We start from the raw sequence: 13570 nt of genomic DNA, 5'->3' as shown, positions 1-13570 counted from the left end.
AAAGCAATGCAGTGTGCAACTCTTGAGAAGCTCAGTCTAAAAACAATTCTGAACTCTTCTCTACAAGCTTATTTTTTGACACCACAGTAGACCTCAGGTGAAAGTCCTGTGACTTTGAGGTTCAGGAGAGCAATGGCAACCAAGATACCACAGTGGACCACAGAAAGAAACACGAATGAAAACCTGATTCGTACGAGGGACTTAGTTCGAAAACAGAAAATTAAAAAGTATGCAGACAAGAGGTGAGATGCGAAAGACCTCTCTTTCCGAAATGGAGATTTGGTGATCACTCGACAGTTACGGAAAGGAAAATCTGATGCTCCTTACAGTGCTGAACCTTCTAAAGTAGTGTCTACCAAAAGGAACGTGGGACTGCCAAACAACTTACCAGAGACTATTCTCACTTCAGGCCTGTGTTCCATTGGTCTTCCACTCAAGATAGTGAAAGAAAGACTGATTCTGAAAACTCAATGACTGTTACTGATTCCCTACCACCATTGGCAATCTCTGACATTGAAGACGACTATTTACAGCTTCCAGTAACCAGATCAGGTCGACAGCACAAAGCACCAAGAAGATAAATTGCAGAGATATAATTGTATGTTTCTCAATATATGTAGTTATTTGTGTCTGCCTCATGATTTTCTAAAGATTTGCAACTTTTCATTTAACAGAGGGGGAGATTTAGTGTCCTGCACGATTTTGAACGGAACCTTTCTGGCTTCCCAAGAACTCTGTATCAGTGTGTGATGTAATCAGTAGAATAGAATGTACAAGAGTTTGGTATAGAATGTTGGAGTTAACACGTACATGCAGAGGAGTAAAGACATGTGGTTTACAGTTATTCTGTGATTACCAAGCTGGGGAAGACGATACATTAATGTCACACAGAGGCCTTTTCTTCCTAGTCTACCAGCAGGTTTTAATGGGATTCACTAGGAATTATTTGTATGAATGTATGAACTTAGAGGTTTTCGTAAGGCATACAGTAAAGGGTCAGCAGATACCGTCACATAGTGTCACATAGTTCCTGTCCATTTTTTGCACCCATGTTCAATACAATGCCTTTCTGGCTACTTGACCTTCTGTGGGACTATTTTTTCTAGCGTTAAAAAGAGGTAGCACAGCTCAACTCCAAATACATTTTAGATATCTTTGAATATGGACTTTTTTCAAGTACTGGACAAATATTATAGATGTTTGATTTTCAGCTCACTTTTTGCACACATCCTGAAACTATGTAACTCATAAAAGGTTGTATAATCTGTGAATTTGCTGACAGCATACATATTGATCTGTTCTAAAATTGTGTCTTTTTCAGGTCTCCTGGTGTGCTATGGGGCTTACGTGCTGACCAGAGGAACAATATGTGCCTCCAGAGCATTACATCATCAGATGTTAGACAGTGTCTTGCACCTTCCGCTACAGTTTTTTGAAACTACTCCCATGGGCCAAGTACTTAACCGCTTTACCAAGGTATCACAATGAAATACAGCTGTGAAAATGCCTGCGCATAAACCAAGTTCTCTTCTTTGAGGTTTATACAAAAACACTCTAAAATTGGCCGACTCCATCTATATCTGAAAAGCATACAGTAATGAAGACTGGGATGGATCTTAAACTTGAATTCGTACCTATAAAAATAATCTAGTGCGACTTTTGAAATACTCTCAGCATGATACAATTCTGAAATCTGCCGATAAAAAGGTTTTCTCCAGTGAACTGTGTGCATGGCATTGGCCGCATGGATTGTGAATAGAAAATCTCGATCTTGAAGTTGAGTGAAAGTGGAAATCCAAAGTATATTAAATTTAGCAAGGAAAATGTGTGCTGATCTACAAAACGATGGATTTAGGCCCAGATCTCTGTACTAGGGGTGAATGTTTGACATTGTTCAGCAATCCGTCCATCACTTGTTGCTTTTGCATTTGTCGCCCCAAGTGGGAAGGGTATGCCCAGACGTGGGTCCCGGGCTCCCCATGCCACTGGAATCAGGCTAGCCTGGCTGATGAAGGGTGATACCCTGAAACCGGTCCTAGGATGCTTGTTTCCAGTCCAGGGAGGACCTGCCTTGGCAGTTCGGGCTGGACTGTTCCCATTGGGAACAGGGTCAAGACTGATTTGCATATAGCTGGGTCCAAACTGGAACTGCATGGGTGGCAAAAAAAATTATGGATTTAGGCCCAGATCTCTGTACTGGGGGTGAATGTTTGACATTGTTCAGCATTCCGTCCATCACTTGTTGTTTTTGCATTTGTCGCCCCAAGTGGGAAGGGTATGCCCTGACGTGGGTCCAGTGTTCCCCATGCACTGGAATCAAGCTAGCCTGGCTGATGAAGGGTGATACCCTGAAACCGGTCCTAGGATGCTTGTTTTCAGTCCAGGGAGGACCTGGCTTGGCAGTTCAGGCTGGACTGTTCCCATTGGGAACAGGGTCAAGACTGATTTGCATATAGCTGGGTCCAAACTGGAACGGCATGGGTGACAAAAAAGCAATGAATTTAGGCCCAGATCTCTGTACTGGGGGTGAATGTTTGACATTGTTCAGCATTCCATCCATCACTTGTTGTTTTTGCATTTGTCTCCCCAAGTGGGAAGGGTATGCCCAGACGTGGGTCCCGTGCTCCCCATGCCACTGGAATCAAAGCTAGCCTGGCTGATGAAGGATGATACCCTGAAACCGGTCCTAGGATGCTTGTTTCCAGTCCAGGGAGGACCTGGCTTGGCAGTTCGGGCTGGACTGTTCCCATTGGGAACAGGGTCAAGACTGATTTGCATATAGCTGGGTCCAAACTGGAACGGCATGGGTGGCAAAAAAAAACGATGGAGTTAGGCCCAGATCTCTGTACTGGGGGTGAATGTTTGACATTGTTCAGCATTCCGTCCATCACTTGTTGTTTTTGCACTGATTTTATAGTCAACTGTGGGGAAAGTCCTAAGTTTTTAACTAGAAATGTGTAAATCCATGTGTGTCTCATATATGCATATATGAGCATACAGATGATTACAGCACACTCTCGGAAAGTAACAGCCATGGACACAGTACAAGGCTGCACCACCAGCGCTGGTTTTAGTTTGTAGGGCACTGGCAGTAAAATATAGATAGAGGAGCAGGCCCCCACTTGTGTGACGTTAGCATGCATTTTGTTGTCTCATGTGGTGAAAGTACCAAAGATGACAATGTGGTAACTCCTACCCAGGAGTAGGGTGTGCTCATGGTACTTTCTCCATTTATCCCTTTATTTCCCTTTCTTTGTCTTTTCCTTTTCTTTTTTCTATTTGTTTTTCCATTCCCTTTCTGTTCGTCTTGCCTCTCTAGGCTTCCTTCTGGTGTCATTTGGCCAAAATAAGTTTATTAGGTTACACTATCTATAGATTAGATTGATCAGTGAGGCATATTTTTGGTCTCTTGGCTGCTGGGGATATCAAAGTCCTCCCAGAACTATAAAGTCTGTTCTCCCCAGATTCTTTAGTATTTGTTGTATTATTTTGGGGGAATAACGCGGCTTCTGTAACTGGGTTCTCAATCGAGATACTTGTTGAATTACTCAAATCAGGTGCATGTTTTTGCTCTATGCTGAGTGCAAATACACCAAGCACAGACTAGGTGAGTTATGGGAAAATAGTGCACTCTCCATAGCACAATTGTGAATTCCCGAATGCACACTTCTATTGTGATGAGCACAACAGACACAGTCAGCCACAGAAAGATGTGATTTATAACTGCACCTCCGTTATACACCGCTAGCGGAACAAGACGGGGGCAGAAAAGTGTCCCCACTCAGGCTTGTACTAAGCATGACTTCACCCGCCCTCGTAGGAATTGATTTGGGGCGGGGAAGGCGGTCTTTGAATCTTCTGCGTTTAATAACATAGGGAGTACTCAGTGGTGTACTGACTGTCCATAAGTTCCTCTGTGGTGCACTGCCCTTGCACCTCCTGGCAGTATGTTTGCCCCTGTGCCCGTTTTGTAAGCTGGCTTGCGGACAGAGGCAAAGGCTTTCCTTCTTTAGTGGGGGGGCTCACTACATTGAGAACGCTTGCATGTAAACTGTGTGATGCAGGATCTGTAATAGAGTGCTCAGCAGAAGCATCTGCGACCCCTTCTAAAACACTAGTCACCTTTGGGCACGAAGAATAGTCTCAAACCACCTTTGTCCCCTGAGTATTCATGTAATATGGATCCTAGCCCTTTTGGAAGGAGGACGAGGCACATGTGCTTTGTGGCTCATGTGAGTGTTGGAGGCAGCTCATACAGGGACATCCTGAATGTCTGATAGATGTTGCTTTGAAATTAGTTCATAATCTTTCATCTCTCTTTCATAGGCCTTTCAGGAATCAAGGGCAAGTGAAACTGTACTTTCGTCCTGATCATGGTATTTACCAGACAACCAACACGGTCAATTATGTAGGACTTTATTGTTAAGTCCATTTTTTCAAATAATTACTCTGCTTTTGTTTTCAGGACATATATGTGATTGATGAGCGTTTTCATTACTACCTGCGCACCTGGTTAAACTGCATGCTGGATGTGATTGGGACTATCCTGGTGATTGTGTGTGCTACACCACTCTTCATCGTGGCAGTGGTTCCCTTGGCAATCTTTTATCTAACCATCCAAGTAAGTGACTATTTAATATTGTAAAACTAGGGCATGAGTAGGTGGGTGGGGTTAAATACTCTGACAAAGACAGATGAGAAACCTGTTTGAAAATAAGAGCAGGCTTCAATTCAATTCTATTAAATTTTTATTTTGGCCAAAATCAGACCATAAAAGACACAAGCCGATACATAACATTATAAATGATTGAAAAATAATAATAAAGAATTAATAACACTCATGATAAAAACAGGATCATCAGCACCGATACTATTCCAAATTTCCATCCCACACCACTGTATTGCAATTTCATCCGGCGATATAAAAGCCAAAGTTGGTGTGGGCAGGTAATGTGCTTTATAAAAGTGCACAATGGAAGTAAAATTTAAAATACAGTATTTGAACAAGAGAAAATCACCAAAAAAGGTAAAAATCACACTAAATTCATATTACAAAAAGGTTAAACCAAGCAACATTGAATTACCCCTCCATTGTTCTTCTTCTTTGTACTGCGGCCTTAAGAAAAGAGCACACACTAAAACAAATAACCGGTGTGTTAAAAAAATGCAAGTGAAGCAAAGCCTCTCTACACCTACGATGCCCCAGTGAATTTAAGACAGGTTTAAGAAAAAGTCGACGTATGTGGCTATAGTGCTCGGAGAAAAACATATTGGGGTTAATTACGACCCAGTGGTGGTCAGACTGCCACATTACGACCGTGGAAGTTGTGCCACGGTTGGTCAACCAGCACCGCCAGTTTACCTCCATAGGTGGGACAGTGGTGCTGGTGGTCCCAATGCACCAGGGCAGTGCTGCACAGAGCGCGCCCTGGGGATAACGACCCCCCTCTCCGCCAGCTTTTAAATGTTCTGGAGAAGTAACTTAAGCAGGGAATACCGCAACCTCTCTCCAGACTCAAACAGTCCATTATAACATTTCTGCATAACAATGTTTGGAGGTTGGTCCAGATACTAATACAGAGCAACGGCGGAGCCAGATGCATCTTATCTTATATGTATTGTTGTCTTAACTCAGTGTGGATAATGTACCGAGAAGCTGAAGGGGGGAGCTGAAGTAACTTCCTTCAAATACGTTTTTCTGCTGAGTGGAGGGTGTTACTATTATAGTGTCCCCAGATCCCTGCCCCATACAATGCTGCCGGAACACATTCTGTGTTATATATTTTAAGCAGAGATGCTAAGGTCCCATTTCCTCTTGCCCTTCAAAGATTGAGGATAGCTCCAGCTGACCTACTCAACTTAGGACACGAGCTGGATAATGGGCTTCCAAGAGTCCATTGAATTAAAAACTATGCACAGGTAGCTAAAAAAATATTACACTACGCAAGGACTTGGCTTGAATAATAAGCCTTCGACTGTGAGCACTACTTGGGCCACAAGCAGCCATCATCTGTCATTTACTGTAATTTGTTGTCAAATCTAGTCTACTCATAAACTGGACGAAGCAGGCCACTAGCGTGCACAGAGCGTTGGGGGTCCGCGCTAACAGAACTGCATCATCGGCATACAGTAACGCGGGTATCTGTTCGCAACTCTGGGGTGTCCACAGGGCTGGCAGATAGACACAAACAAACATCATTAATATAAAAAATAAATAATAAATAAGCCAGGATACAACCTTGATGCACTCCACACTTAAGGCAGATTTCTTCCGACTATTCCACATTAGGGCTCAAGCTCATCTTGGCAAATTAAACAACAAATTCACCACAGGTACATTGATGCCCGTATCCAACAGCTTCAGCCACAACTTGGACCTGTTACCTGAATCAAAGGCTGTTCAAAGATCCAAGAAGGCCAAGTACAGATGGCAGCGCCTAGCCTGGGTAAACTTGTCCACTATTAAGCTCAGTTAAAGACACTGCTCTACTGTGCCCAGCCCGAGTCAGAACCCAAACCGAAATGGGGAAATTATTTGTCACTCTTATGCCCATTCGGCTAATCAATTGTAAATCACCCTACCGATAATTGTAACTGTCCTATCCAATCAGGAAATTGGTCTGTAACAGTTAGGGGGCATACAATTGGCTTTTTAAAAAAATGGGCACAATGGCCAAAAGTTTCCCAGAACTAAGTATTTGCATATTAAGGGAACTATTAAAAATGTTGGTAATCAGGGGACACCAAGCGGCGATCTTTCACTTTATTAAATCGATTGGGATCACATCGGGACCTGCGCCTTACCCCCTGTGCTTTGGCTTATTGCCAGTTCAGCTTGTAACAGGAGTACCAGGACTGGTGATGCATTAATTAACCTTCTGCACAAGGTGTTAACCTGCTCGGTATTCTCTTTGAGATGGTAGATTGCTGAAAAATGCGCCTCCCAGACAAAGCCCAAGATTTTACATTGAAGTAAAAAAGCTTCCTCTTAACCTTAACTATATTGTAAAATGATTTACTATTGCCACCCACTGCTGCAGATTCCACATTTCCCAATCATGCTTATATATTGTCTCCTTCCTCATTATTAGTGCAGACTTGTATACCTGTGAGGCAGCTCTAACCTCTACCATTATTCTTGGAGAAACAACAAGTGCTCACCTTAGGCACCGATTGGCTGCTAAACAGACCCCTTCAAACCACCGTGGGTCTTCCCTATTTGTCCACACAGGTTTAAGAAAAATTGTTTGATAGACTGACTTAAAATTTCAAAGTGGGTTGATAGAACATTACCGCTGGTGGCATACAAAGGAGTTTGGGATAGTTCGTGCTTAGGCCCCATACCTTTTTGTCCACATAAGCTTTCCAGGCCAAATTTACATAATTTTTTTCCAACATCCTGAGGACTCTAAAGATACTCAGGGTTTGTGGATTCCCCTGGGTAGGACTGAGAAATTAGCCAAAATACAGGTAAAATTTGTGGGTTTTAGGAAGAATGGGAAAAAGTGCTGAAGAAGCCAGCATCCATTTTTTCTCCTGCAAATGGCATCAACAAAAGGTTGTGGTGCTAAAATCACCTTCTTCACAGCTTTCAGTAACAGGCAGACTAGAATCAGAAAACCACATTTTTCAACACAGTTTTGGCCTTTTGCTGGGACATACCCCATTTTCCAATTTTTTTGCTTTCCACCTTCTTCCAGTTAGTGACAGAAATGGGTGTGAAACAAATGGTGAATCCTGGAAGGCTATACATTTCTAGAAAGTAGACAGAATTCTGAATTCAGCAAGGTGTACTTTGTGCAGGTCCTTCAAGGTTGTCCCCATAGAAAGTAACAGTTGAAATAAAACAATATTGAAATTGAGTTTCATCTGTAATATTTTCCAGCTATGGCAGATTTTCAAAAGCAATATACTGTAATGTCTGCTGGACTCTTCTGCTTGCGAGAATATATAGGGCTTGAACGTTTACCAAGAACCCCAGGTACCCAGAGTCAGTAAATGAGCTGCATCTTGCAATGGGTTTTCATTGTGTACCGGGTATACAGCAATTATTATGGTAAAATGTAAAGAGTGAAAAGTAGGTATCAAGGAAACCTATCAATTCCCGAAATGAGCACCGGATGTGGAGTTTAGAAGCAGTGACTATTTGCAAATCTCTGAATTTGTGAGTACACATACTAACATTTGAATTAGAGGGCATTTCTCAAAATGACTTCTTTCTTACACACTGTCTTACATTTGGAAGGCGCACGTGCAGAGAAAGACAATTTGGTAATAAGACTTCATCTGCTATTCTGTGTTCCCCTAAGTCTCTGGATAAAAATGGTACCTCACTTGTGTGGGTAGGCCTACTGAAAGGAAACGTCCCAAAACAAAACGTGGACACATCACATTTTTCCACTAAAACTGATGTATTTTTTGCAGGGTGCCTAGCTGTGGTAGTTGAGCTCTAGCTCAGTCGGCACCTAGAGAAACCTGTAAATTTTTTAAAACTAAGGGGCATATTTATACTTGTTTTGCGCCGAATTTGCGTCACGGTGCAATTCGATGCAAAACTAACTCCATATTCATACTTCGGCGTTAGACCCCTTCTAGCGCCAAAGTTATGGAGTTAAATTCATTTTTTGGATGTGGAAACCTACCTTGCATCAATGAGATGCAAGGTAGGCGTTCCCGTGCAAAAAATTACTCTATGGCCTTAGCGGCATATTTATCCCCGTGCTGAAATCATGCATGGGGGGAGGAGGGGTCATATAATGGTGCAAAGCTTGCTTTAACACCTGGGTCAGGGCAGGCGTTAGGCTACCTGTGGGCCTATTTCCATTGTGGAACACCATGGAATAAGCCCACAGGTGCCCTCCCCGGGTCCCAGGGTCTAGTCACCCACACTAGAGGGACAGCGGAGGATGGGGGACCCCGTTCCTGGTATGTATAGGTAAGTACAGGTAGGTATATATATATTTTTTTTAAGTGCCATTGGGGGCCCTGAAATGGGTCCCCCTACATGGCACTGGGTTCAGTGGCCATGCACAGGGGAACCTGGTCCCCTGTGCTGGCCATTGGGGTGGTGGGCATGACTCCTGTCTTTTCTAAGACAGGAGTCATGTGGTATGGATGGTTTTGCGTCAGAAATTGTCGCTAGGCTGGTTTGAGTCTTTTTTTAAAACTCTTACCTGCCTAACGTCATTTTTTGGTGCAAAATCCCCTTCTCCCATTCCAGCTATCCTACCCAGCTAACGTAATTTTATTTTACGCTAGCCTACCCTTTGCGCCGGCTTGCACCATTCGATAAATATGGTGCCCGCCTGCGCTCAAGAATGGTGCAAGCTGGTGCAAAACTTTTTGATGCAAAACTGCGTTTGTGCAGTTTTGCACCAAAAAGTATAAATATGCCCCCAGATACGTTGTTGAATCCAGTATGGAGTTACTTCTGGGGCTCCCACCAGGTTCTGTTACCCAGAATCCTTTCCAAAGCCCAAAATGTGTCACATTTTCATCACAATTTGGTGTTGCAAATTTCTGCAGTCTGAGGGCAGCCACGAACTTCCTTACACCAAGCAATCTCCCAAGCTCCTGATAAATATGGAACCTCACTTGTTTGGGAAAGCTGGTGCCCGTGTCAGGAAATGCCCCAAGAACGCAACGTGGACACATCACATTTTTCCACTGAAAACTGATGTGTTTTTTTGCAAAGTGCCTAGCTGTGGATTTTGGGCTGTAGCTCAGCCGGCACCTAGGGAAATCTAGCAAACCGGTAATTTTTTAAAAACTACACACATAGGGGAATTCAGGAAGGGGTAACATGTGGGGCTCTCACCGGGTTCTGGCACCAAGACTCCTTTGCAAACCTCAAAATGTATCTAAAAAAAATATTTTCCTCACATTTCGGTGATGCAAAGTTCTGCAGTCTGAAGGGAGCCACAAACTTCCTTCCACCCAGCTTTCCCCCATGTCTACCAATAACAATGGTACCTAGCTTGTGGGGTTAGACCTAGTGCATGCAACAGGAAACGCCCCAAACTACAACTTGGACACATCACATTTTTCACTTGTGGATTTAGGGCTCTAGCTCAGCTGGCACCTAGAGAAGCCTAGCAAACCTGTAAATTTTTTAAAACAAGATACCTACGGGAATCCAGGATGAGGTGACTTGGGAGGCACTCACCAGGTTCTGTCACCCAGAATCCTTTGCAAACCTCCAAATCTGTCTAAAAACATATTTTCCTTATATTTCAGAGATAACAATGATACCTCACTTGTGTGGGTGCCCAAAGGAGCCTAAAACTGGAGTAAAATAAAATACGCTTATGAACACGCTTTGGTGCCGCCTCAATCTCTATACGTTTTTAGGTCTTCCCTGTCGCTGGCACTTGGCCCACCCACACAAGTGAGGTATACTTTTTATCGGGAGACCGAGGTGAACACTGGGTGGTAGGAAATTTGTGCTGGCGTGGTGATCCCACATAGAAATGTGAGGAAAATATGATTTTTAGCGAAATTTAAGGTTTTCAGGGCTTTCTGGGAAAGAAATAATTGGGGGATCCACGGAAGCCACGCCTCCTTGGACTCCCCCAGGTATATAGTTTTAAGAAGTGTCTGGGTTTGGTAGGTTTCCCATTATGGTTGCCGAGCCAGGACCAAAATCCCAGGTGCCCTCTTGCAAAAACAGGTTGTTTCGTGATAGATGACTTTGATGTGTCCACGTTGTGTTTAGGTCACTTGCCACACTCACATAAGTGAAGTAGCATTTTTGTTGAGAGACCGAGGGGAACGCTGGGTGGTAGAAAATGTCTGGTTTATTTCTGTTTTTGGAAGAATATGGCACAGAAATGCAAAGATGTGTGTAATTTTGCTCACAATTTAAGGTTTGCAGGGCCAATAGGTTTTTATATAGAAAAATATTATTTTCTTAGTTTATTTTAGAACCAGAAGATTCAGAATTTAGGTAAATTCATAAATTGTAAGGAACTTCACACAGGCAAGTATGGAACTTTGAATTACAACAGTAAGGCAGACCCTGATGCAGAAATCTAGCCCGGGACCAAGGTTCAATTCCTGCTTCGGCGGCTCTTGGGCTCAATTTCCCTGGACAGGAGATTTCTCGCCTCGGTGCCTAATCTAATTCATGGGTCTCACTCTGCAACTCTGGGCAATAGCTTGCTTAATCTCCACAACGGCCCCAACAGCGCTGGGATTCCTGGCTTCACCTTGTGGGTTGTCCAAGAGTGGGCACCTTACAGGGAAAATCCAGGAGGGGTTCCACAGCGGTATGCGTTCAGCGCCTTGATACCTCAGGGTCGGAGTGCGCTTTACAAGTACGAATTTACATTTTACATTACATTACAATGTACACAGTTTTGGCAAAAATGGCAATAAGTGGACACTGTACAAAAATCAACAGTTCTGGGGGGGGGTAAGTATTGGTTAGTTTCTCAGGCAAGTAAAGCACTTACAAGGTCAGTCTCCTGGGCATAGACAGCCCACCATTTGGGGTTCAAGTCAACCCCAAACACCCACCACCAGCAACACAGGGCCAGTCAGGTGCAGAGGTCAAAGTAGGGCCCAAATAGCATAGACGCCTATGGAGAACAGGTGTGCTCCGGTTCCAGTCTGCTAGCAGGTAAGTACCAGCGTCCTCGGGGAGCAGACCGGTGGGGGGGGGAGGGGGAGGTTTGTTTGTAGAGCACTGGGGCGGGCCTCAAAGAGTCACACAAAATACACCCTCAGTGGCCCAGTGGCGGCCGGGTGGAGTGTGCAAAGTAGGTGTCGGTTTTTAGATAGGAATCAATGGAGAGACCCGGGGGTAATTTTGGCGATGCAGGCAGGGCACAGGGAGGCTTCTCGGGCCAGACACTGACTGGGCTAGGATCAGGGCCGCCTGCTGGTCACTCACGCACCGGTAGTTGGTTCCTCTTGGGCCTGGGGGCTGCGGGTGCAGTGCTTTTTCCAGGCGTCTGGTTCCTTTGTTACCGGGCAATCGTGGTCAGGGGGAGCCTCTGGAGCCTCTATGCAGGCGTCGCTGTGCGGGTGCAGGGAGGTCGACTCAGGGTGTCCATGTCGTTGGAGTCACCTGGCGGTCCTCTATGCAGTGTTGGTTCTTCTGGACAAGAGCCGGGGGCGTTGGGTACAGAGTGTGAAGGCTCACGCTTCCTGAGTGAGGCTGGAGCTTCTTTGAAGATTTTTTTTTGTTGCAGTTTTGGACAGAGCCACTGCCCACAGGAGTTTCTTGGTTCTTTGGTTGCAGGTCAGTCCTCTAAGTCCTCGGAGGTTACTGGTCACGCTGGATGTGCCGCTGTGCAGGTTCTCAGAGTCTGGAGACAGGCAGGTTGGGCTGGGACTGAGTCAGTGGTCGTCTCCGTCGTCTCCTTTGGGCTTTCAGGTCAGCAGTCCTTCTTCTTATGTCAGGTTGCAGGAATCTGTCTTTTTGGGTTCAGGGTCACCCCTAAATACTCGATTTAGGGGTGTGTTTAGGTCTGGGGGCAGTAGCCAATGACTACTGTCCTGGAGGGTGGCTACATCCTCTTTGTGCCTCCTCCCTGTGGGGAGGGGGCACATCCCTAATCCCATTGGGAGGAATCCTCCAAAACAAGATGGAGGATTTCTTAAGGCAGGGGTCACCTCAGCTCAGGACACCTTAGGGGCTGTCCTGACTGGAGGGTGACTCCTCTTTGTTTTTCTCATTATCTCCTCCCGACTTGCGGCCAAAAGTGGGGGCTGTTCCGGGAGGGGCGGCCATCTCCACTAGCTGGAGTGCCCTGGGGCGCTGTAACACCAGGCTGGAGCCTTTGAGGCTCACCGCCAGGTGTTGCAGTTCCTGCAGAGGGAGGCGTGAAGCACTGCCACCCAGTACAGGCTTTGTTCCTGGCCACAGAGTGACAAAGGCACTCACCCCATGTGGTCAGAAACCCTTCTGAATGTGCAGACTGGCAGAAACTGGTCAGCCTTGCACTAGTAGTTGGGCTGGTATACAGGGGGCATTTCTAAGATGCCCACTGTGTGAATTTTTCAATATATCCCACACTGGCATCAGTGTAGAATTATTGTGCTGAGAAGTTTGATACCAAACTTCCCAGTATTCAGTGTAGCCATTATGGAACTGTGGAGTTTGTGTTTGACAAACTCCCAGACCATATAATCTTTATGGCTACCCTGCACTTACAATGTCTAAGAATTGGCTTCGACACTGTAGGGGCATAGTGCTCATGCCACTATGTCCTCACCTGTGGTATAGTGCGCCCTGCCTTAGGGCTGTAAGGCCTGCTAGAGGGGTGACTTACCTATGCCACAGGCAGTGTGTTGTGGGCATGGCACTCTGAGGGGAGTGCCATGTCGACTTAGTCATTTTCTCCCCACCAGCACACACAAGCTGAGAGGCAGTGTGCATGTGCAGAGTGAGGAGTACCCAGGGTGGCATAATACATGCTGCAGCCCTTAGAGACCTTCCCTGGCCACAGGGCTCTTGGTACCAGGGGTACCATCTACAAGAGACGTATCTGTGTGCCAGGGCTGTGCCAATTGTGGAGACAAAGGTACAGTTTAGGGAAAGAACACTGGTGCTGGGGCCTGGTTA

At 45.2% G+C, this 13570-nt stretch overlaps 1 protein-coding gene across 2 annotated transcripts in view; it reads left to right on the top strand.

Annotated features, from left to right (window-relative positions):
• Window positions 1-13570, top strand: part of LOC138249903 (ATP-binding cassette sub-family C member 2-like) — a 546861-nt gene that overhangs the window by 403236 nt on the left and 130055 nt on the right. For both annotated transcript variants that reach the window (XM_069204120.1, XM_069204121.1), the window contains 2 exons: window positions 1322-1476; window positions 4466-4621. In XM_069204120.1, the coding sequence (XP_069060221.1) occupies window positions 1322-1476; window positions 4466-4621 (311 nt within the window). The remainder of the gene's footprint in view (window positions 1-1321; window positions 1477-4465; window positions 4622-13570) is intronic.

This window comes from Pleurodeles waltl, chromosome 8 (genome assembly GCF_031143425.1).
Source record: "Pleurodeles waltl isolate 20211129_DDA chromosome 8, aPleWal1.hap1.20221129, whole genome shotgun sequence".
In the NCBI taxonomy this organism is placed as follows: domain Eukaryota; kingdom Metazoa; phylum Chordata; class Amphibia; order Caudata; family Salamandridae; genus Pleurodeles; species Pleurodeles waltl.
The sequence above is the reverse complement of the archived record's forward strand: the minus strand, read 5'-3'. Positions and strand labels throughout refer to the sequence as shown.